The sequence below is a fragment of the Lissotriton helveticus genome, chromosome 5_1 (assembly GCF_964261635.1).
Source record: "Lissotriton helveticus chromosome 5_1, aLisHel1.1, whole genome shotgun sequence".
In the NCBI taxonomy this organism is placed as follows: Eukaryota; Metazoa; Chordata; class Amphibia; order Caudata; family Salamandridae; genus Lissotriton; species Lissotriton helveticus.
In genome coordinates, this window is record NC_136065.1 from 1,092,903,223 (window position 1) to 1,092,926,626 (window position 23,404).

Consider the following 23,404-nt stretch of genomic DNA (forward strand, 5'->3'; position numbering starts at 1 on the left):
TGGAAATCAAGGCCCTCCCTGTCTTTGAGAGATTTGTAGATGATATCCAGCACCCCCTGGCCAGAAAACTGTATATCCAGTTCAGACATGGCTCACTCCCTCTCATGGACGTCACAGAAAAGTGGTTAAAAGCCACACCCCCAGTGAGCACTTGTCCCGGATGTCGGGGAAGCAGAGAGACGGATCTGCACGTTCTGCTCTTCTGCCCCTCGTATTCTAGGCCTAGAGCAAAATGGATAATCCCTTTCTGCAAGTCCAGGGGTCTTAGAGATTTTAGGGAGACCTATAGAATCTTCAAAACTGACACTGCATTTATGACAGTATATGCAACATCCACATTTTTGTTGTCCATGTGGTTCACTAGGTGTGCAATACTAAAAAAAGGCACTCCACACTAATTATTTTCCACTGGGCATTTGATGTAAAAAATGGGGAGGTCCCCCTTTTATCACTGCAACTCAGGTTGCCCGGTGGGACCTGTTATAGCACTTTCGAGATATTTATTCTTGTATCTCCCTGTTTTAACCTTTTTTAACTTGGAAATTTTGTATGTTGATCCTATGATGTATTTTAACGTTTTTTTATAATGTACAATCATGTATAAATAGCATTGTATGTAATATGCCTTTTTATGGTTTCTAACCGAAATAAAAGTGACTGACTGACTGGTATGTACGAATCTTAAATGGGTCTTGGTGAATGCTTCCATAGTTCTCGTTTTGTCCACTGTCACGTGTGAGTAGCCTATCCAGTCTTGCTTTATTTTTTGCATTCTGATAGTTGCAGTCCCGCACGTTTGTAGTTGGAAAAACAAAAACATAAGCAGCAGAATGCAAACAATAAAACAGGGCTGATCCAGCCATTCGCCAATGTCATAGGATAAATGTAAGTTTCAAAAAAACATTCCTCTTGGAATGATGAGGTCCGTTCCATTACACCCTTTCTCCCCTTCCTGTCATTTATTGTTTCAAATAGTTTACAATGGTTACAACCACTCTACCCTCCAGCCCCCACAGTGGGTTAGTTAAATTTAATTCACAGTTTTTCTTTCCTTTGCAAAAGATCATAGCGGGAGTTAAACTTAGTCTCCAAATGACCTGTGAATTCTTCTGTCCACTTCTGTTTCTGAACTTAAGTTTTATTTATGAAGCTTTGCACTGTAAATAAATAAACAATTAGAATCCACTCCTTGAGGTTAAGGGTGTATCCTCCACAGTGGGGAACACCCTTATTGATTTTAGGTCCCCTCACACACCAATAGGCCCCTTGGTGTCATGCTTCATCATCGGGGTCATCGTACCCCTCTACGGGGTACGGCGTGCTGCGACCTACGGATACGCGGCAGCACTTGATAGACTATGTGTGGTGTTGGTGAGGGGGTTGTTATTATATGTGAGTGTAATGTGGGGTTTGGAAAATAGTGAAAGTTTAAAAAGAACCTGGCTCGTGGGGTGACTAAAAAATGTTTAATAAGCCTCCGGGCTGGTGCTGTTAAAAATTGGGGTGGGAGGTCACTTCGCTGACAATGTGCGTTACCTCCTTTTTGTGTGCGTCGGCATGTTTCGGTGCCAAATGCACCTTCTTCAGGACGGGGTGCACAAATCCCCACCTTACTCACGTTTCTCTAACTAATACTAGAATTTTCTAATAAAAGTGAGGAAAAAATATAGTGCAGGTGAAAGTAAATGTACCTAGCAAAAAAAAGACGTTTGTCTGTTGATCAACCTGTAAAGGAAATAAGACAAAAAAAAATTCTGGTAGTCTATCTTTCCATATCCATAGCTAAAATGTCCAGTGGTTACAGGTGATATACTATAGCTGCATTCCAGTGCTTAAAGTGGGATAAAAATTTACAGAAAACACACTAGACTCACTAACACATAACATTGAACACACATTTAATAAAGAAATTTTAATTTAGGTGTTTTCAAATTATTTTCTGGTCGTGACACCGTTGTTGGTAAAAGAGGGAAAGGACAAAGATGTGTTATATCTCTGTAAAGTGAAGAGGAAAAATATCATGCCAATACATATTCACAACATACTGTTTTGGAGTTGGAGGAATTGCCTTATGAGCCAAACGTCAGGATCTGGTGTGCTAATTAGCACCTGTTTGGAAAAGAGAGGCATATTCAGGTCCTAGTTCTACTTACATTGACGTAGTGGTGGCAGTGCACTGTAGACACATGAACTTGTCACTTGGTGACCTTGCTGTCAGCTAGGTGGCTCGTATGGTTCCAGGTTTCACCACAAAATAATGCTGGGTTACTTTTATACATGGTTTTAACAACAGTGGGTGCCTTTTTTCTGGGGGTTTAGCACTTAGCAGTGTGAAACCCTCAGTTGGGAATAATTTGGATAAATATTTGAGGGTTTGTGAAAGCCCAAGAATGAGTAGCTGACTTGATCGTTTTCTTTGTATACTTGGTCCTGTTGGGTTACTTAACACACATAACTGAAAATGTCTTTGAAATATTTCTCAAATCCTGTGATATGGAGGCTGTTTGGAGCTTCATTAGAATAGCAGGGTATTGTTTGGTTTATAAGTAGGTGCATCCAGGGCACGACTGGCCATTTTACTTATTGGGCATTTCCCAAGGGGCTGAAGCCAATGGAAGACGGTTTTTGAAGGTCACCACTGGCCTTCAAAAAGAATCTCACCCCAACCTTGGATTTAAGTTAGCAGGCGCAGCAGGGACATAAGGGTAGGAGAGACCTGGCCTCAATCAGATCATGAGAAGGGCACTTGGAGGAGAATGATCTTGATTTGGAGTGGAGGATGTATCTTCCAGGTATTCCTCAATTCTCATAACTGTTGGTTTAGTTATCTTTTAAAGCTTCCTGTAATTTTCGAGTTAATTCTGTGTGTAAAGCTTATGCTGAACTATACTATCTTAAATCTACCTAGCTCAGTATAACAAAGTGTACTGGTACTTGTGTGCTGTTACAGCTGCCTCTGCGCCCAAATAATTCTAGAGTCCGGATGCTGTTTAACCATCGAAGAGTGCGCTGATGCTTCTGTGCTCCGACTTGGATAAGTTCATCCTATGTACCACTCTAGAAGTTGAACTTCAATTGAGTCTGGATAGTAGGAGCATGCGGCTTGCACAGAACCCAGCTGCTGGAAAGCTCAAAGTAGTCTGTCTGGGTGCATTTCATTTAATTAGCTCAGGCTTCATCTAGTGTCTATAGTGCATCAAAATGAACATCCTTGTTTGAAAGCCTCTGCTGCGCTTTGGACCTCATTATTTGGTAATCGCCAGTTCGCTGAAGCATTGTCTTTAAAACCTCAGTCGGTCTACCTAAGTTCCTTAAAAAGTGAACACCATAAGGGATAGGCAGGCTTGGTTACAGCGCCAGATGTGGAGCACCACCCTTCTAACATTCATGTCTGCACCTTACCCAACATGTTGGGTTACCTTTCCTTTCAGTGGACTTAGAGGGTTCCACACTCGGAAAACATGCAAAAGAAGCTACAGTTGTTGCATGTCCATTCTCCTGACAGTCACATTCTGTATTACGGTCCATCTCTGGTTGGATGGTACATTTGGTTGTACTCATGGTGCCTGTGTGTGTGTGTCTGTCGGTCACAGATTCACATCTTGGCAGGGCCGAATGAACAACTCATTTTTTCTGATGTTTCTCTGCTTAATGAAATGATAAATATCAATCATTGTTAACCTGGTGGTTAATTGTCATGAGCTGATTTATTTTATGGCGAGCACTGTCTAAACAACACAGTAATTTTCATTTTTAATTATTTCTTATTGTGAATACCCCCAAAATAAAAGATTGCCCACAGATCACCGGGCAGTATCTCTGTCACCAGTATGATCTGTCTTCAGTACCAGACCCAATTGTGACGTCATTTGATAGTAATCCTTCTTTTGCCCCTTTTGAGAGCCAATGACTTGCAGGAAATTATAAATATGGGAAAGATGCAAATCGGGGTGGGGGGGGGGTTAGGGATTTGGTTGGAACTAATAATGTTGACCTTGCCAGAAAAAGGATATTATTAGCAGCTGTATATTCTGTATCTTTCCACAGTATTGATTCTAGTGCGGAACATGTTGCCCTATCCCTTCTCCATAAACACACTGAGAAGCCTGATGTGATCCCAGAGTCTCTTGGCCTACCTCTTCGCAAGACGATGAGTGAAAAGAAAATGCGGGAGCTAGCCAAACAGCCAAAAGAGAAATTAAAAAGAGAAAATTCAGAGAGTGAACAGGTATTGTTTGATAAATATATGCAAGTTGTCCCTCCCGTTTCTTCTGTGCCAACCCTCAGCTACTAGCGGAGTATTGTTGCCCCCATGTCACGGATCAGAAAAATGTTTTTCAGTTTTCTGATTGCATGCCTTTGTTTCTCCTCGCTCTTCAAATGACGTTGTGCAGTACATCCTAAAGATTTCTTTTTTCCTCATACATTTGTGCGGAACTGTAACCTTCTGCTTTGTGTTATGTTATTTAAGTGTACATTTTCCTACCTCTTCAAGGGCCTATATAGCTCTTTTTAAAAGCTTGAGTCGAAAACAACAGCATATGTCGCATTACTATATATGCTGGTTACTACCTTTTGTGGACAGTGTTCAGTTCTAATAGATTCTCTTATATACAGCCTGTTAAACTAATTCATGTTGCTCCCATGAAAGAAAAGGACTCTAGGTTCTATCATATCGTTTGTTAAATTGTTTTTCAAAATGTCATTGGATTAAATAATTTTGATTTTTTTTACTAATGCCAAAGTTGTCAGCACTTGTTACAGTTGTTTCTACTGTACTACTTGCTGGTATCAAATTGAATTTGTACACTTGCAGTGTAGGGCAATGTTTTTTTAAAATTTATTTATTGTTTTCCTGGTTTTAACTATTGCCTAGCTTTGGCGGCTGCTCTTGAATGCTTAGTAGGGGGTTTCTTGTTCAGGAAATGCAGTACATTCAGTATTTTTCTTCCAGCATCATATTGCAGTATTGGGAAAGGGGTGAACGATTTAATAATTAGGTTCAAACATATAGGAGGCAGCAGACAATGTGGTTTTTACTCCTGTGTCCCATCCATTTTGTATTTTAGAATCTAAACTGGTTAATGTTTCTTAGTCTGTATTAAAATGAATCTGGCTGACAGTTTTGTAGTGTTGTTTTTGCAGTCTAGACAAGTTCATAAGTGGTATAGAAAGCTAAAAGGTAATGAATCTCCTCATTGTAAGGTGCAGTATGCCCTATGAGAAGGATGCAGAGGTAATGAGAGCCGTTACTCTGCAGGTGATGCATGAATGTCTATAAATACCGTTGCTGGTACTTCTGTATCTCCTGATGGCATTTACGAAGTGGATCATGGATCACTGATCAGTATCATGATTGTCCGCTTCCATTCTGGAGGCACTGTCCTGAGGGGTTTGGTAAAGGGGGAGAGAGCTCAAACAATATACAGTGCCTATGGTGGCAATTGCAGCGTGGCCGTTGATTTCCCTGTATTAGTAGTCAGGCACCAAGCAACATATCCTTCCATGGCATCAGTTAGACATTAATCACCTGAGGTACTGTTGGGCTTTACTGAAAATTGTATGGTCCACTATTGCCTGAAGCTAAATCATCTTTGATTCTTCTTCTCCTCTGGTCACTTCTTATTAGCTCAGGGAAAAATGAAAGAAAGCATTTGCTTGGGATATGAAAAGGGAGAGCTGTCCATATAAAGTTGTTTGGTTTTATCCTGAACTCAAGGATGTGTGAAATATCACATTCAAGCCTACGCTTTTCTGTCCCTGATTCTGAAGCAGACAGTACTGCTGTAGTGATGGTAATTACTTTAATGGTGGTGGTGGTGATGGAAAGGCTGGTCATGATGATGATGATAAAGATTGTGGTAATAGTGGTGGTTATGATGGTATTAGTAATGGTGGAAGTAATGTGGTGAATATGGTTGTGGAGGTGGTTATCATGGTGGCTCTAATAGCGGTATCTACAGTAATCACGGTAGTAGAAGTGAAGGTAGGGGTGTTAATGGTGTAGTAGTGGGTAAACGGTGGTGGTATTGGTTGTGTTGGTTGTAGTAATGCTGGGGGTCATGGTAGTAGTGGTAGTGTGCCTAGGGTTCAATGGGTTATTTTTTCTTAACCACACAATCCCCTTGTTCTTTTGTTTGAAATCTCCCAATTGCAAATATGGTGCAGATATCAGCTGCCTATACCTGCTCCTCTGTGGCCCACAAAATACCTATTGGGTGGGGAAGTCAAGGGCCCACACTGGTGCAGCAAAGCCGTTCTTGTGAAAAGTTGCATTGTATGTGCACACTGTACCCCTCCACAGCCCTTAGATAAGGCCGTTGAGGCTATTGGCTCTACACCCCTTGGGCACGGGGGGGGGTGTAGAGCAGAGCTTCCTTCGTTTTGGCTAGTACCCAGGTGTTGGAGGCTTTATAGCCTTGTTGATTTTTCTCTCCCCTTAGCTTGTGAGACTTTGGAGAGAGATGCATAAGATGGCTGGCTTATCTGCACTTCCGTGTGCTGCTTTTTTTTCATTTCGCTGTTTATCTGCCGGTATTTACAAACAAATAGGGGATAATCCTGTGCAAACAGTGTTGCATGTGCCATTGTGTCCATTATCTTTCAAATCGCAAACTATTTGCAAATGTACGTTGGCATGCGCACTGAACACTCCGGTTTTACCTTCGACTTCAAACAGCTGAAGGAATTTTGCCCAAACCAAGAAAAGGAACCGAATAATGGAAAGGCATTCAAGCTACACATTTTGGTGTCTGTTTAATGGTTTCTGAGTCAAGTTTGGAGAAAAATGTCTTAAGGTAATTCCGGTTTTTAGTGCTACTGCACTTGTTTTATGATCTCTGCTTCAAATTCCTTCTCCCCAAGTTGATGTGACCAATCTGTATAACATTTGATATGCTCTTAGACGTCCTACTGAACTCAGTTTCCCCTGTCTCCTGAAGATTATTCTTTGTTTCGGTTGTTGAGGTTAATGAGATTTGTTTGGATTTGAGGTGTCAACCTTTAACAGACACACATTGCCAGTGCAAATACTTATGCATGATGAGAGAGAAAGTTAAAGGGGGGGCGGGGGGAGGATGGGGGGGGGGGGTCAGAGCAATGTTTTTTCTATTTTAGTTCCCAATAGGATATTTTATCCGTAGCTACAGCAAAGTACGCTGAACATACTTCGACAGACTTGGCATCAAAGTAGATCTTTACTCAAACAGTGGCAGTACTCCGCTAAGGCGGAAGAGCGTCGCACCACCGGTTGGCCTAACGGCTAGGGCAGTAGACCCCAAATCTGGGGAACTCATTTTGAGTCTCGGCAATGATGCTGAACATTCTGTGATTCTGGGACTAGGGCTACCTGTGCCATTGGCTGCATGGACTTGTTTTTGAGTCTACTGGTAGGGCTAGGGCCTTTATTGGACGTAGAGATCAGGGTTTTTGAACTGATTGGGTGCTTGGACTAGGGCTAAAATTGGCTGTAAGGTCCTGGTCTCCTATTGGTTCTAGATTTTAGGGCTAGTGTTGTGATTGGATAGTGTTAGGGCTAGGGTTCCCATTGGCTGAAGGGGTCACCTGATTACTAGGGCTATGAAAAAGGCCAGGCTTAGGGCGGCTCAGCCCATGCGTCGAGGCTAAGGGCAGAGAGGACAAGGGCAGTTGCCTGTTCGAGCCTGTTAGAGACTGGTCTGGACTAGGGCCAGAAATGCTGCCCTTTTTCTCATTTAGCAATACCCAAAACTCCCTTTTACTCATCCAAATGCCTCCTCCTACTGCTAAGACCTAAAAACATCTTTCACTCTTTCATCCCTCCACTATCCTTTTCAATCGAAATTAACAAACTAACATGTTCACTTCTCAAATTCCATATTAAACTATACTAATATACTACCCAAATAACTCTATAACATCCACTACTCAAATTACTTCATATTTTTTTTACTATACTAATTTTCAACAGTAATCCTTTATGGGTTCCGGAGTGGCGTGCTAATCGCCAGAAACGCGCTTCAACACCCATCAGGGGTAACGTGCTATATGAATGCAAATCTTTCTTCCCCTTTTATCCCTCCGCTATCCTTCTCACTCCAAGTAACTGACTAATATCCACCACGGAAATTACTTCATATTTCACCATATTAATTCACCACTAATCCTTTGTAGGCTTCCTGAATAGCGTGCCCCAACAAGCGCTATATAAATACAAACCTTTGTCCTCCTCTATCCTTCTGCTATCATTCCAAATCCAAATAACTGACTAACCTATCCACCACTTAAAATGTACTTGCATGTTTCACTGTACTAGTTCACGCTAATCCTCTATGGGTTCCGGAGTAGCGTGCTACTCGCGAAAAAGCGCTTCGACGCCTCGTCAGGGGTAGTAAGCGCTATATAAATGCAATTACAATACAATACAATAATGCAACTGGTGCTATGTAAAGCGCTCTGATACCTGAAACTGTGTCAAGTTCACGCTATATAAAACTCCATGGAAAAAATGTTATTATCAACTTTAGTTTTCACTATTGTGGTGCGCTGAAATGGTGCAGGCGGGGTGTGCCAGCTGCAGAGCACGGGGAGGAGTTGAGAGCACACTCTAAAGTATGCATGACTGTTTAGCCGGCCGTCTTGGACCGGCCAGACAGCCATGCGCACTGTGCATGTTACCCACCAGGCTGCATTACACAGCCTGGTGAGGAACATGCAGAGCCTCCCAGTCCCCGTCTGAGTGCCGAACCAGAGCACTCAGACCAATCACCGTGCTGCATTGCAGGATTGATTGGCTTAGGGGAGGGAGCCTGGGTGCTTCCTGTTCCTGCGTGCATCGTGGGCAAATAGGACGGAGGAGAGCTATCCGCCGGGAAGGTGAGTGGGTTTTTTCTTAATTTAGTTACCCCCTTTTCTTTTTAGGTTGAGGCTACAGTCGCACTGCGTAAGCAGTGGGCGGAGCCGAAATTTTATGTGTGTAGTATGGGGGCCTGAACACGCCCCTCTTCTCCATTGGCTGGCTTCGTAAATGCTGACCAGCCATTGGAGGAGAGGAGCGTCACTCAGTTCAGGGCCCGCCTTGACGCGATTCGGGGCCATTTCTGGGTCTTTTTTTAAGTCCCGCCCCTTTTGTCGTCATGCCTTTTTGGGCATTTTTTGTTGCCAGGACTTCATTTCTCCTTTCCCCACCATTAACCTCGGCGATTCCGAGTACACCCTTTCACGTTCCCCACGTTTCTTTTAGTGTTACGAGCACTTTTCATTGCTTGTTTATTTTATTTTTAAAGTTTCGGGCCTTGCCGACGATTTTCCAAGGCGGAAATTAACACACACACTTACGTTCAGTTTTAACGAAGAACTCAAGAAACCAGTGAATGAATACTTGGGCCTTTTAGAACAGAACGATCAGGGACCCGACTCAAAGGCGTCTTTTTCCCCCTCACGCTGGCCACTGTTGTAGTGAGAGACCGACACAATAGATAAGATATAATTATTTATTAAGACTAACTATAAGGTCCACAAGGAACCGGCTAACGCATGTACGAACATCAGGTCATGGCAGCTGAATGACCAACGGAATGTGTGACGTCACATAAATACCATCGGGACATTCCAGGATGGAATTATGTGACGTGACACAGTAAACATGGAAGAGGTATGCAGCTAGAGTTGTAAGGAAAGAAGTATGATTACAACAGCCACAGACTTGGGAAAGCACTGTGAGCAGCCCTGCAGCTGCACGGCTGTTAATTCAACAACAACAGAGTGTCTGTATTCAGACTCTGCAGTCACACACAGTCCCTCTCGATGCTGCTTAGAAAACGGGGCTTTCAGCGTTTGTTGCGCACACTTTTAAACTCCTTGGCAAAGTGTTGAGCAGCAGAATACTCTGACATCGGGCAAGCTAAATTAAGTGCCATCTTGTTTTCTTTCACTCTGGTGCCAGTTGAATTATATAAGTGCAAGGATGAGCTGCTTTACACGATGGTTCCTAAGATCCACAATGGAGTCACTCTGCACAAAGAAGAACTCTTCATTCTACTTTCACCTTTCCACATTCAGCCTGCAGCAGTTGGGCGCTCCCAATAGATCCGATTGGGGTATAAAGGAGCGGATCACTGACATCTGGGAAGCCCCTTGAGCAATTAATATCCTAATCGGTGTGGTGAGCACAAAGGAAAAAGTGAATGATGCTTCTTGACTTCCGCCCATGCAGCGAGGTTGTTGGTAGCTTGTAAAGGAGGAATAAACCCGGATGCCTATTAAGTAGCTCTCTGACCAGACAGCCCTCCTAACAGAGGCCCTAGTCTGAGACAGCTAGGCTCAAAACCTAGTAGGCCTCGATATGTGGATGAAGAAAGTGGATAGGTCAACAGGTTTCGTCGGGAATCAGGAGCAAGAAGAAAGCGTGCTTAGTATCACAAGGACTGGACAGGCATGCAGTGGGGCTGCCAGGAGGAGAGCTCAGCTCGGCGCAGCACCTGTTGTGCTTAGCACATATGTACCCCTGGCTGATGACTCATGACCTTGTTACTCAACCTCTGATGACCACAACAGGTCTATTCCTTTTGTTTGCAGAGTGCCAGCTGGTTATAAAGTAGTTGGTGTGCGTAGGTTGTTAGTTTATCATTAATTGCCTGTGAGAGTTGTTCACACACCACATTTACACTCCCAGCTTTTCAAGACACTCCAAGCTTTTCAAGCATCCAATGTTTGTTTGTACTTGACCACATGCTGTTCTATCCAGTTTATGCAGATCGATTGCCCTAGTGTGCCTACACACCTTTTTTAGTGGCGTTATTTTACAGACCTAATTTTTCCTGTTGTGCTAAGAGACCGTAAAAAGCTACATCTTTTATGAGTTTAATGAAGGGGTAGTTTGTCGTGGCACAAAAATGGGGCTAATCTTACATAGGCCGTTATAACTTCGTTTAGCTTGATTACACGCTGCACTCATGTGGCTGGCCACAGACCCAATATAAATCATTTTAGAATGTTTAGTTTCTTTACAGGAGCTAAAGCATTTACCTTCAATAGGTATGAAGCCCGTCACTTCTTTTACTGATAAGATCTTCATTGGATTCTACAAGCAAATATTTAACCTGCTAATGCACCTCAAAATAAACGGACGGTCATAGTGCCACTACTCACAAACCCAGATAGAATGTATGTTAAAGCCATTCCCTGCTCCTGTCCGGGTCGGAAAGGAGGTTTTCTCTTCTTGTAGAGGTCACCCTTTGCTTTAGATTCCCCCTCACCTCTTTCCAAGTCTCTTCCTGCGTGATACAACTATATCCCTAAATGCTGAAGTGGGTTTTCTGCTTGTATCTCTACGGCCTTAGATCTAACAGCACTTATCAAACCTGAACCGGAGTTACTAATTCAACACACCACTCCTTGGTTTAATGAAGAATTAGCCATTGCAAAAGCCAACTGATAAGCGGCTTTAGCTGCGTGGTGATACCGTTTTCAAGAGATTAAAACACAAGCATTGGCAAAGCCAACTGGTTTCGCTTATGTGAGACCTTTTGGAGTTGTCAATATTTTTAAAGATGTTGTACTGCAGCTTGGGCGGCTGTGCAACATGGATTAATGTAAACGAAAAAGTGCCATGACGCAGTCCACGCTGGGCTCACCTTGGCGCTTTGCTTTCATTTACTTTGAGTCACATTGCACGGCAGTCCACATTGCTGTACATCTTTAAAAAACGAAATGACAACGCGAATAGGTTTCGCCTATTGGCTTACCAATGCTTGTTTTATTACTCTTAGTGCCCAGTTTACTCATCGAACATTTTGGTAAATTACTTAACCTGTTTTTTACAGCCTCGCTCTCCATTTAGCACCTAGCTTTTCGGTCCCTGTCTTTATCAGTGCCAGGATTCCCTTCAGGATTGGGGCTTTGCTTTACCAACCTGGCTTTCATTCATTCATTCTTCTGATGACAGAAGATTCCTATACAGCACTTGACAGCTTTGACGTCTGAACTAGTTAGCTGTTGTAACCCATGCAGAGCATTGGCTGGTGTGATATTGATGCATTGCCAAACCAGCCTTGACTCTGGCTTCACTGCTGGCTAGTATCCAGAGTGGGCCCTCACACCCCGGCTGATAGAAGTGTACCCCGTAGTATTGCTTTCCCACAGCCCTGTCGTATCCTGTCTAGTTGTAAACAGACGCGGGCTGCAGGTGTGGATTCTGCAGTGATCACGTGTCTTCCAATCGTAGCCTGCTTCAGCACACCTTGTGACTGTGCTGGTGCTTGAATGGCCTCTCCTTTGTTGTGGCAGACAAAGACAGGTGTAGGAATGAATGAAGAGAGTTTGTCACGGGCTCCTAGGCTTTGTGACAAAGCACATCTCACATTGTGGGGCTCTTACGTAACACACCTGCAGGTATTTGTGTTCTGCAGTTTCCACTATGAAAATAGAAGTGTTTGCAATCCAGGTATAATTGCAGTTTCCTTTGTGAGCAGCTTTATAATGCTCTTGTTAAAGATATGTCCGCATGCTAATTCAAAGTCTGAAAATATTTATTGACAACAGAAAAAAATCTAGCTGTGAATCACAGAAACAGGCAACAGAGATCAGCCAGTGCCAGAAATGTGCCACTGATGCTCAAGGAGAGTCAAGGCCTAAACGTATAGGTTTTCGTATACAGGGCTCCAGTGGAGACCAAGTGATGAGTCTGAAACACGAGTTCCACCGGGCAGAATCTTAAAATCATTAATACGTAGGCAGACAACCTTCAAGCCGGTTCAAAAATATAAATTAGAAAATCCTAGATTCAAGAGCCAAGCATGGAAGCGGGACTTTACACGACCTACACTTCCTCAACTCGAGGGCATGGTTCAAGAGAGCAGAAGGATGGCTGCACCGGATACAGGTACGCTGGCTGTGCTTGCTTCCCTGCCCCCTGGCTGTGCTTGCTTCCCTGCCCCCTGGCTGTGCTTGCTTCCCTGCCCCCTGGCTGTGCTTGCTTCCCTGCCCCCTGGCTGCGCTTGCTTCCCTGCCCCCTGGCTGCGCTTGCTTCCCTGCCCCCTGGCTGCGCTTGCTTCCCTGCCCCCTGGCTGCGCTTGCTTCCCTGCCCCCTGGCTGCGCTTGCTTCCCTGCCCCCTGGCTGCGCTTGCTTCCCTGCCCCCTGGCTGCGCTTGCTTCCCTGCCCCCTGGCTGCGCTTGCTTCCCTGCCCCCTGGCTGCGCTTGCTTCCCTGGCTGCGCTTGCTTCCCTGGCTGCGCTTGCTTCCCTGCCCCCTGGCTGCGCTTGCTTCCCTGCCCCCTCGCTGCGCTTGCTTCCGTGCCCCCTCGCTGTGCCTGCTCTCCTAGGTGTGTGTGTGTGTGTGGCTCTGGGTGTGTGGGTGTGTGTGGCTCTGGGTGTGTGTGTGTGTGTGTGGCTCTGGGTGTGTGTGTGTGTGGCTCTGGGTGTGTGTGTGTGTGTGTGTGTGGCTCTGGGTGTGTGTGTGTGTGTGGCTCTGGGTGTGTGTGTGTGTGTGGCTCTGGGTGTGTGTGTGTGGCTCTGGGGGTGTGTATGTGTGGCTCTGGGTGTGTGTGTGTGTGTGTGGCTCTGGGTGTGTGTGTGTGTGTGTGGCTCTGGGTGTGTGTGTGTGGCTCTGGGTGTGTGTGTGGCTCTGGGTGTGTGTTTGTGTGTGGCTCTGGGTGTGTGTTTGTGTGTGGCTCTGGGTGTGTGTTTGTGTATGGCTCTGGGTGTGTGTTTGTGTATGGCTCTGGGTGTGTGTGTGTGGCTCTGGGTGTGTGTGTATGGCTCTGGGTGTGTGGGTGTGTGTGGCTCTGGGTGTGTGTGTGTATGGCTCTGGGTGTGTGGGTGTGTGTGTGGGTGGTGTGTGTGGCTCTGGGTATGTGGGTGTGTGTGGCTCTGGGTGTGTGTGTGTGTTGCTCTAGGTGTGTGTGTGTGTTGCTCTAGGTGTGTGTGTGTGTTGCTCTAGGTGTGTGTGTGTGTGTGTGGCTCTGGGGGGGTGTGTGTGTGGCTCTGGGGGTGTGTGTGTGTGGCTCTGGGTGTGTGTGTGTGTGGCTCTGGCTGTGTGTGTGTGTGGGGCTCTGGGTGTGTGGGTGTGCCTCTGGGTGTGTGGGTGTGCCTCTGGGTGTGTGTGTGTGGCTGGCTTTGGGTGAGTGTGGCTGGCTCTGGGTGTGTGTGTGTGGTAGTAATTGCTGTCTGCTGAGCTCGTCCAGTAGGGTACAATAGGTCTTACATTTGCGAGAGATTAAGCTGTTGGCAATGTAAATTACAATGCCATTTATTTATCTGTTTTCAAAACCAACACATAAATAAAAAAATGTGACATTTACAATGCCAATAGCTCTAACTTTTGCAAAGGCGAAACCGTTGCATTGTAAATGATTGTTTATCATCCCCCCCCCCCCCCCCCCACGCCCTCACCACTACTCCCCGGTAGCAGCAGCTATTGCTGAGAAAGTGTGCTTTTCATGGTTTAATGAACATCCATTCCGTAGTTTTACAGATACTAATGTTTGGAAAAGGTGTCTGGTGGACTAAAGGATAAACATTTATGCATGTTTGGGTAATTTAAAATTGTGATTTAAAAAATCGGGATTTCCTGCAGCCACATTTGAATTTGTCGGCAAACATGATAGGCTGAGTAAGGGTATCAATCTTTAGTTTCTGAAAATCATGATTGTCAAAATTTTACATTTTGGGGAAATAAATACAGTAACAAAGTAAGTGAGGCTATATGAAGTGCCTAACCCCAGAGGGGTGTTTGATGGGCGCTCAGAAGTGTGGTAAATGGCTACAAAACAAGTGTTTGCTGTGGTAAAACCAAACATTCCAAGAAAATTGCGGTTACACAGCTGCCATTTTTCTGTAAAAAAAAAAAAGGCGTAATTTTGTTAAAAATGTGTTTTTTTTTCATTTAAATAAAGAAAAAGATGTGGTTGAGAAGACCCTATTAGTATGCACAGGCAGGCACGCTGCAAGGCACACTATGCTCAGGATTTGTGGCCAGAGACGTTGCACATTAGGGTCAGCTGCCTGAGGCGGGTTGGGTCCAGGTCATGGCCAGAGGCGCATGGCTCAATCATAACAAACCTTTAACTGTGATATGTATGTTTGTGTAGGTTAGCTGGTACTAGAGTGCCTGGCGGATGACCCGCACCTCAGTGGCCTGTACAATGTTGTAGAACACTGAAGATGTCACCCTCTCCTGTGCCTGGCTGCCAGCTCACCCACTTCTTCATTGACTATCCGGAGCTGTGGGCCGTGAGTCACAAGAAGGCCAGATGGGAGTCCTCTCTGTTGCTTCCATGCCAGAGAGAGATCACACCCTCCACAATCAAATGCCTGACTCTAACAGTCGTCAAAGACTGAACAGATTCCCTAGCTGGAGCCCATGAACCTCAATTTCCCTGGCCTGTCATCAACTCCACAGCAGGGACAGACCTTCAAGGAGGCAATGGTTTTGGGCAATTCCATGTCTCCCTGGAGCACCATTGAGTCCCATGCATTAACTAAGGATTACAGTTGACTTCCACCAGTGGGACCTTCTCTAACACTGACAGACCCTGTTAATCCTCCGCCCAGTCTTCTGCTGGCACCTAGCCATTCCTCCACTCCTTTACCAAAGACCATGCCATTTTTGTCTGGCTCCTGCACTGGGTATCAGATTTGACCCAGATGCTGATCTTTGAACAGTAGATGAGTTCAGCTAGTTCTTGGACAGTGTATCGTTACAAGATCCCTGCAGCATTGCCCATGAGGATTCACAGGCAGTGGCTTTACATCAACATAAGTCTTTTTAGTACCTTGAAGACTTGTTTGGTTCAGATTCAGATGTGATACTAGATCTTCAGAATGCTTTTCATAATGAGGATGATAATTTCTTACTAACTATACTGATGGTGCCCTGTATTTTGACTTTCAGAATGCTAGGGCCTCGATAACCGACCAGAGACTGAATTAGACTCCCATTGGGGTCAGCTACTGAGGAAAGCACCTTCTTTGTAGTGTTCGTCTGCAGAGATGTTAGAACTAACGTTGCCAATTGTGGAAACTGAAGTAAATGTGCTTGCAGAAATCGTGTAACCTGGCCCTTCACTGGGAGTGCTTTATCTACCATTCGTTAACAGTGACTGGAAACCCTGATTACAATGAGGTCGAAACATTGTGCCGCATTGCAGTTAAGTCACCCGATCGCTATGCGACTTAGGCCTGCTCTCGGTCAAGTGGCCATTTTGATGCAGCACCCCTTGCCAGAAAGCCTTATAGTTTTTCAGCCAGTAAAGTGAACCCTGAATGCCTTCCCTACTGATCTACCTGACAGAGAATTTAAACTCATTGATATGCTTGTAAAGATAGTGTTCTCTTGTGCCACTTTGGTACCTTGGTCCCTATAGGCTGTTTGCTCATTGGGAAGATACATTAAGGCCATCGGGAATATTGCAAGTACGATATGGCCCGCTCTTCTTCAGGAATTCTGAAAGACCTTCACCATGACTGTCCACAACAAACAGGATGTGCCAAGAACATTTTTCAGGTAGTTCTCTACACCACAGACTGTGTGAACTATACTGTGTGCAGTAGTGTAGTGATTTGCAGTCACGCCTGGATGCACACCACAGGTTTTTCTGAAAACCTGCAGGCATCTCTTATGGATATGCCTTTTGATGGATCAAGGCTGTTTTGAGGCAACTCAGATTCAGCATTGGAGCAGGTATAGCCATTACAGTGGCCTGCTTATTGGGCCACCAGCAAGATCAATCCTTTTCTTCCTCTTCACGTGCTGCTGTTCCCAAGCCACTTTGATCCCCCTTTAGGTGTTCTAGAACATGTCTCTTGACAAGAGATTCAGTCTCCATCCTTGCCAAAGAGATGGTCATTGTGAGCCATAAGGGCAATAGAGAGGGGCAAAGGGTGCTCCTCTTTTTATTTCCTCGTGCTCATGAAAGGTGAGTTTAAGCGAATTCTTTTGACCTTCGGGTCGTGAACATTTTCCTTTGGAAGGGCAAATTCAAGATGTTCACTCTTGAGTGGGTACTTGCCACCCTAGATTATGGGGATTGGAGGATGGCCTTGGGCTTACCGAATGCATACTTTCTTATATCCACCTTGCAGTCCAACAGACGCTTCCTCCACTTTGTTGTGGCGATGGAAACTTTCAGTTGGCTATCTTGCCTTTCAGTCTCATCTCAACCTTCTCTGGATATTTATGAAGATGATGAAGGTGGTCACATCCCACCTTTGTAGGATAAGGGTACCTGTATTACCTTACCTCAAAAACTTACAGTTGAATTGAAGGTGTGCTTGTCACCATTGGACTACCATCTCACTACTGTTTTCCCTAAGGTTCTCTATAAGTGAGCTGAAATGTCACTTTTGGCCATTCCAGACTATTCCATTTATATTGGCCAGTCTAAACACAGTGGTGTTCAGCTCTTCTGTCCCCCACAGCGAATCTGGAATATTCAGGATATAATCCTGATGTTTCAGGATTGGTCCTGTATTCTGGCCCGGCCTGTTCGAAGGCTTCTTGACTTCCTGTTCTCATGAGTCCTGCTGGTGCTTCCTGTCCTTTGCTACAATCAAAGGAGAGAGTAAGGGAGTTTGTTCACTCAAATGTGAACCTGAGATCACTCCTATTCCCCTGGGAGGAATTATATCAAAACAAAGAGAGGAGTATCCCCCTTGAAGATAAAGAACAGACGTGTCTGGAGGGCAGGTTTTTTGGCAAGAAGGAGAAAATTCATCCTTTTGTTTAAAACCCCTCACTCACCAACCTAGTGGTGACATGCTTCATCATCGGGGTCCACCCTGGCGGCCTAGCGCCACCGGGGTGTGCTACGACACCTGTACTACAGTGGAGCGGGTTGTGACTGTGGGTGTGAAAAATTAAATGTTAAAAATTGTCCTGGTTGTACTCAAAAATATGATTTTTATTATGGAGCAACTGAACAATGTTAAAAATTAAGTGAGCGAGATCCTGGTAGGGGAGTTACGACCAAGGGATCTCTATATGTGTTTATGTTGGTTGGTCAACATGTTTCTACCAATAGGGCGATTGCCCGGTATTCTTCAGGACCAAAAAACAGGTGGACAGAAGGTGTGTGCTCCCTAAAAAGCACACCCTACCCTGATCCCCTGTGTACCTCCTGGCAAAATGGCCATATTTTTTAGTACAACCAGGACAATTTTTAACATTTAATTTTTCACACCCACAGTCACAACCCGCTCCACTGTAGTACAGGTGTCGTAGCACACCCCGGTGGCGCTAGGCCGCCAGGGTGGACCCCGATGATGAAGCATGTCACCACTAGGTTGGTGAGTGAGGGGTTTTAAACAAAAGGATGGATTTTCTCCTTCTTGCCAAAAAACCTGCCCTCCAGACGCTTCCTGTCCTTTGCCATATGTTGGTTCTGGACTGGAATCTTCGGCTTCAAAGGGCGCAGCAGTTGGAGTGTCTTATGCAACAACTACTTTTCTGATAAGGCAGCCAACGACCTTCAATTTTGGATGGAGCATGCAGCAGGTCATTTCCCTTCGTGATCCAGTGTCATGATGGAGATAGATGCATCATTTCTGGCCTGGTGTCCAGCTTGTGGAGGTGGAGGTCAGAGGCTTGTGGTCTCCAATGGAGCAAAATCACCACATCAATTTTTGAGAGCTGCTTGCCTCAATAACCTCCTGCCTACATCAAGAGTAGCTCTGCTCAGGTTCTGATGGAACCACAAACCCCATGGGGTACTGCAAAAAGCAGGGCAATGTGAGATCTTTCGTGCTGTGCCAGGAGGCACTAAAACTATAGCACTGACTGGACCTTCAGGGAATTTCCCTCACAGTCAACAACATGGTAGGCTCCCTAAATACTAGGGTAGATGATCTAGCTGTTCACAAGCGACATCTGCACCCAAAGGTAGTTTAAGGCTTCTTTGCTGAGACGGCGAGTCTGGGGGAGATCATTTTGCTGTTACTAAGAATTGTTGAGTCTTTTGCGCTCTGGAGTTTTTACCTCCGGGCTCTCTGTGAGATACAGTCTAACTTTTGTGGGACTCCAGTCTCCTTTACAGGTTTCTGCCTCTGCTGCTCCTTCTCCAAGTTATTAAGGTCAAGAGGGACCGGACTCAGTTCAGAGAATTTGATGCATCACTCCTGGGATGGGGCAGCCATCTGGGAGAAGTGGAGATCAGGGGACTCTGGTTTCCGGTGGAATCGGGACGCCACATAAACATGCTGGTGCTCCGCGTGATCCAATTGGCATTGAAAGCCTTTCTACCCTCCATGAAGGGAAGGCTTTTTCAGGTGTTCATGCAAAACACCACTGCCATGTCATACTGCAACTAACAGGGCAGGGTGAGGTTGTGGACCCTTTGTCAAGAGGCCCTGCCTCTCTGGAAATGTCTGGAACAGCAGGGCATATCTTTGGTTGTTCAGCTCCTGTCAGGTTATCTGAACACCAGTGCGGACAAACTCAGCCGTCGAGGCCTAGCGGATCACAAATGGCATCTGCTGCCGTAGAAGGCGCAAGGTCTCTTTCAGCAGTGGGGAGAGCGCAATGTCAGCAGTGTTGCATGTTGGGGTTTCCAAGGCAGCTCTCGCTCTGAAACTTTTTGTCACAAGTAGAGCTTAGGCCTCCTGGATGCCTTTCCGCCCATACCACTCCTGCTCAGAGTTCTCAAGGAGACCAGGCCCAAGTCATCCTTATGGCTCCGGACTGGTCGCAGAGTGTTGGGTATCCCAAGCTTCTCAGCATGAGCATCGATCCTCTGATCAGGTTGCCCCTTCTGGAGGATCTTCTGTCGCAATAGCAGGGGCGGGGCCTCCACCGAACCATACAACTTTACGCCTTCTTGCGTGGAGATTGAACGGCGACAGTTGATGGCTTTCAACCTTATTCCTGAAGTCTGCTGTGCTATTCTGGCAGCCAGGCGTCCCTCCCCCAAAATGGTATACAACTGCTGGTGGAAGACATTTGTATTATATTGTACAGAAAAGTCTATGGACCCTCTTTCTGCTTCCCTTTCTGATGTCCTTTTTTTTTTATTCTTACCTTTGCCCAGCCATGGTTTGCTCTGGGCACTTTAAAAGTTAACTTGTCTGCCTTTTTGCGGCTGCCTGACCAACCCTCTTTATTTAAATCCCCTATTGTAAATAGGTTTCTTAACGGTCCTGTAAACATGTTCCTCCCTTCGCCTTTCATTGCACTTCGTTGGGACCTTAATTAAGTTCTCACATTCTTATTCGGTGCTCATTTCAAGCCTCTTCATAATTGTCCCCTCTGGCTGCTCACCATCAAAACAGCCTCTGTCGTGGCAAAAACATCTGCCCAGAGGGTGTGTGAGCTGCAGGCCTCATCATCCAAGCCTCCATTCCTGTCTGTGTTTCAAGACAAACTGTTGCTTCATGGTAGGGCCTCTTATTTGCTGAAAGAGCTAACACCATTCCACGTGGGCCAATCCGTCTACTTGCCCAGTTTCTACTATCCTCCACATCCCTCAAAAGAAGAGGAGCAACTCCACTGTCTGGACCCACAAAGAGATTTGTCGTACTACCTTGACCGCACACGAGTTATGGGTGGACGACCAACTCTTTGTGGTGTACAGAAATAAAACATTTTGCGCTGAGTTGTTCTCTATATTAAATCTGCTGCGCATTAGCCAAGAAGCAGCATCCTGAGCCCTTAAGGGCTCATTCCACTAGAGCTAATGCTACAACCACTGCCTTAGCATGTGGAGTCCCAGTCCTGGACATCTGCCAGGCAGCAACGTTGGCGTCCCTGCACATGTTCACTAAACATTACTGCCTGGACAGTCAAGTCTGCAGGGATGGGCATTTTGCCCATTCGGTCCTGAAAAACCTTTTAGTTTAGAATGTATCTGGTAGAGACAATAACTAGCTTCAGATTGCTTAATGACTCACCCATCCTAACAGCTCTGTGGACAGATTCCTAGGGTCAAGGTTCATCCCTGTAAGGGCCCTAGTTTGGACACACCTCTGGCATGGAAAGTTGTGAAAAACAACTGATGTCAGTGCGCCGAGGTGGTGCCTATATAGGTGATGCAGATGTCACTTCCGGCACGGACGATGTTGCATGGAGCCATCGATAGGGGTACTGCTCACACAAAAATCTTCCGGATCCAGTCCGACGCCTGTGAAATTCAAAGATAATTCAAAGGTAAGGAATCTGCGTCTAGATATTATCTGTACCAGATAATGCGTTACCAAAGGTAAGTAAATTGTTCATCTACGGATGAACCTGGCTGAGATTGCAAGACTGTTCTCTGTGTTTGCGATGCACTCCGGCCTCTGTCTTAATATTGACAAATCATATGCTTTCTCATTTGAGGGCACTTCTAGTAGGGCATTTCTACCTTTAGTCGAGGCGTCAAGTGGCACCTCAGACTTTCTATATATTGGGGGTACAGGTTTACAGGGATGCACTGGATTTACTGGAAGGAAATCTCTTTTAAGATGATATCATCCTCCTAATCACAGATCAGTTTCTGGGTTACTTTACCACTCTTTGTAGCGGGTCATTTAGCCTTCGCTAAGATGGTTATATTGCCTCGCCTACTTTACCACTTTGCAAACTTAACAGTACTTATTCCAGCCTGGATCTTTGTTACTAAATAAATTACCGATTGACTTGGCGAGGGGCAGTGGGCGATGCAGGGTTAGTTTATCCAAACTACAGCTGCCACCCGATATGGGTGGGTAGGGCGCGCCAAATTTTAAAACCTACTGCCCGGCAGGCCAGCTGCAGTGGTTCTCCTATTGACTGGCCAGATGCAACCTTACAGAGATCAATTACACAAATACCATGCTAGACAAGGGTAAACTACATAGTGTGATCTGCACGGGTCTACCTTACCATCTTCTGTCCCTCTTCTGATGTGTATTGCCATTGTATATAGTGGAAGACGGCTCTGCACTATACCGCGTTGTGAGCGTCTTATACACCCAACATCCCCCTGCTTGGCCTTCCCACGTCATCAGGGATTCCCACAGTGTAGTGGCTACGTCCCAGTGTACAGGTAGGGGTCACGGCGGTTGAAGCACTTTTTGCGTCGGGCACTATTCTAAATCATTTAGACTTTACGCACAACCATAGCACTCTAGACTCGCTTTTCCTAACATATACCAGTGATACACGCTATATAAGAGAACACTTGGCGCCCGGCAGTGCTGAACCACCTATACACAAATTTATACAGCCTTGCACACAATTGGTTACAGCAGACATCTAGCCCGCTGGTTAGAACGAGGTCTCTGTTCACACTTGTTGATCTCCTTAACTGCCTTACCGGCTAAATGGGAAGAAAACCTTGCCCGGGGTCCATGATAAAGATTGGGCCTGTTTTCATGCATATCCTAAAATCATCTCCTGTGACTCCTGCTTCAGATTTACCCAGTTCTCTATATTGCATCAGCTTTATTCCCTATCTACAGGATACAACAGAATGAATATCCACGATGACTGGTTCAGGGATGAGAGGGAAGAGGTTGTTTAGTTCGTAGTTTGTAATATATGCAGATCAATAGCAAGTCCGAAAATTATGTATTTTATTACACTGTATCATCAATTTCTATTGTATTGATGAACATCGCCATCATAACTGCTCTGTATGATGTTATAATCTAGTTCTCACCAAAAGGGGCTGTCTGTTTATATATTGAAAATGCAATAATGTTTGTGTAAAAACTAGGACTTGTCGGGATTAGGTGGGACACACTTCCTTAAGCGTGTACATCTATGCAGAAAAAATGTTAATGATTTGCAACTAATTGACTCAAAAATGTTTAATTTGCCAGGTTGATGTTCCAAAGAAAAAGAAAAGAAAATCAAATGTGTCCAAAGAAGAGGATGACAGTGGAGTTGAGGTGTACTTCCGAGAGCAAGACGAAGAAGGAACAAAAGAGGAGAAATCAAAGGTATGGGTTTAAGGACAAAAACCATGTTTAACAAAACTGCAAAACACCAAACGGATAATATGAGGCCCGCTCTCTCTCAAATCCCTTGCTTTCCTTTGCTGTCTCATATGTGATATTGTGTATTGCTATACATCTGAGTTTGGTGTCCTTTCATATATTTGAAGTACATAGAGTTGTTAGACCTTTAATTATATTAATCATTCAATGTTCCATGCATTTGTTCAATTTGGTAAATAGCAACTCTCTGGCACTTCTTGTGTAGAATTGGAGGCCATTGGCACTTGTCCAGGTAGTCTTTTAAGTATTATTTGTACCAAAAGTGATTATTGCCCTTTAATTGTAGTGCAATTTCTCAGTTGGCCAGGCTACTGTTGAGATATACTTGTATTACAAATAATTGAGTGACAACTCCCCACAATTATTTGTCCATATCTTCCACAATGGAATAACCATTTTCAGCATTGAAGGTGTTCTGGTGATAATGGTTTTATTGTAAAGCATCCCATTGGAGTCAAAACTATAAAGCAACCAAAAGC

General features: G+C 45.0%; 1 protein-coding gene across 3 annotated transcripts in view; it reads left to right on the plus strand.

Annotated features, from left to right (window-relative positions):
• PDCD11 (programmed cell death 11) overlaps window positions 1-23,404 on the plus strand; it is a 627,216-nt gene that overhangs the window by 567,760 nt on the left and 36,052 nt on the right. For all 3 annotated transcript variants that reach the window (XM_078643694.1, XM_078643695.1, XM_078643696.1), the window contains exons 29-30: window positions 4,048-4,228; window positions 22,749-22,868. In XM_078643694.1, the coding sequence (XP_078499820.1) occupies window positions 4,048-4,228; window positions 22,749-22,868 (301 nt within the window). The remainder of the gene's footprint in view (window positions 1-4,047; window positions 4,229-22,748; window positions 22,869-23,404) is intronic.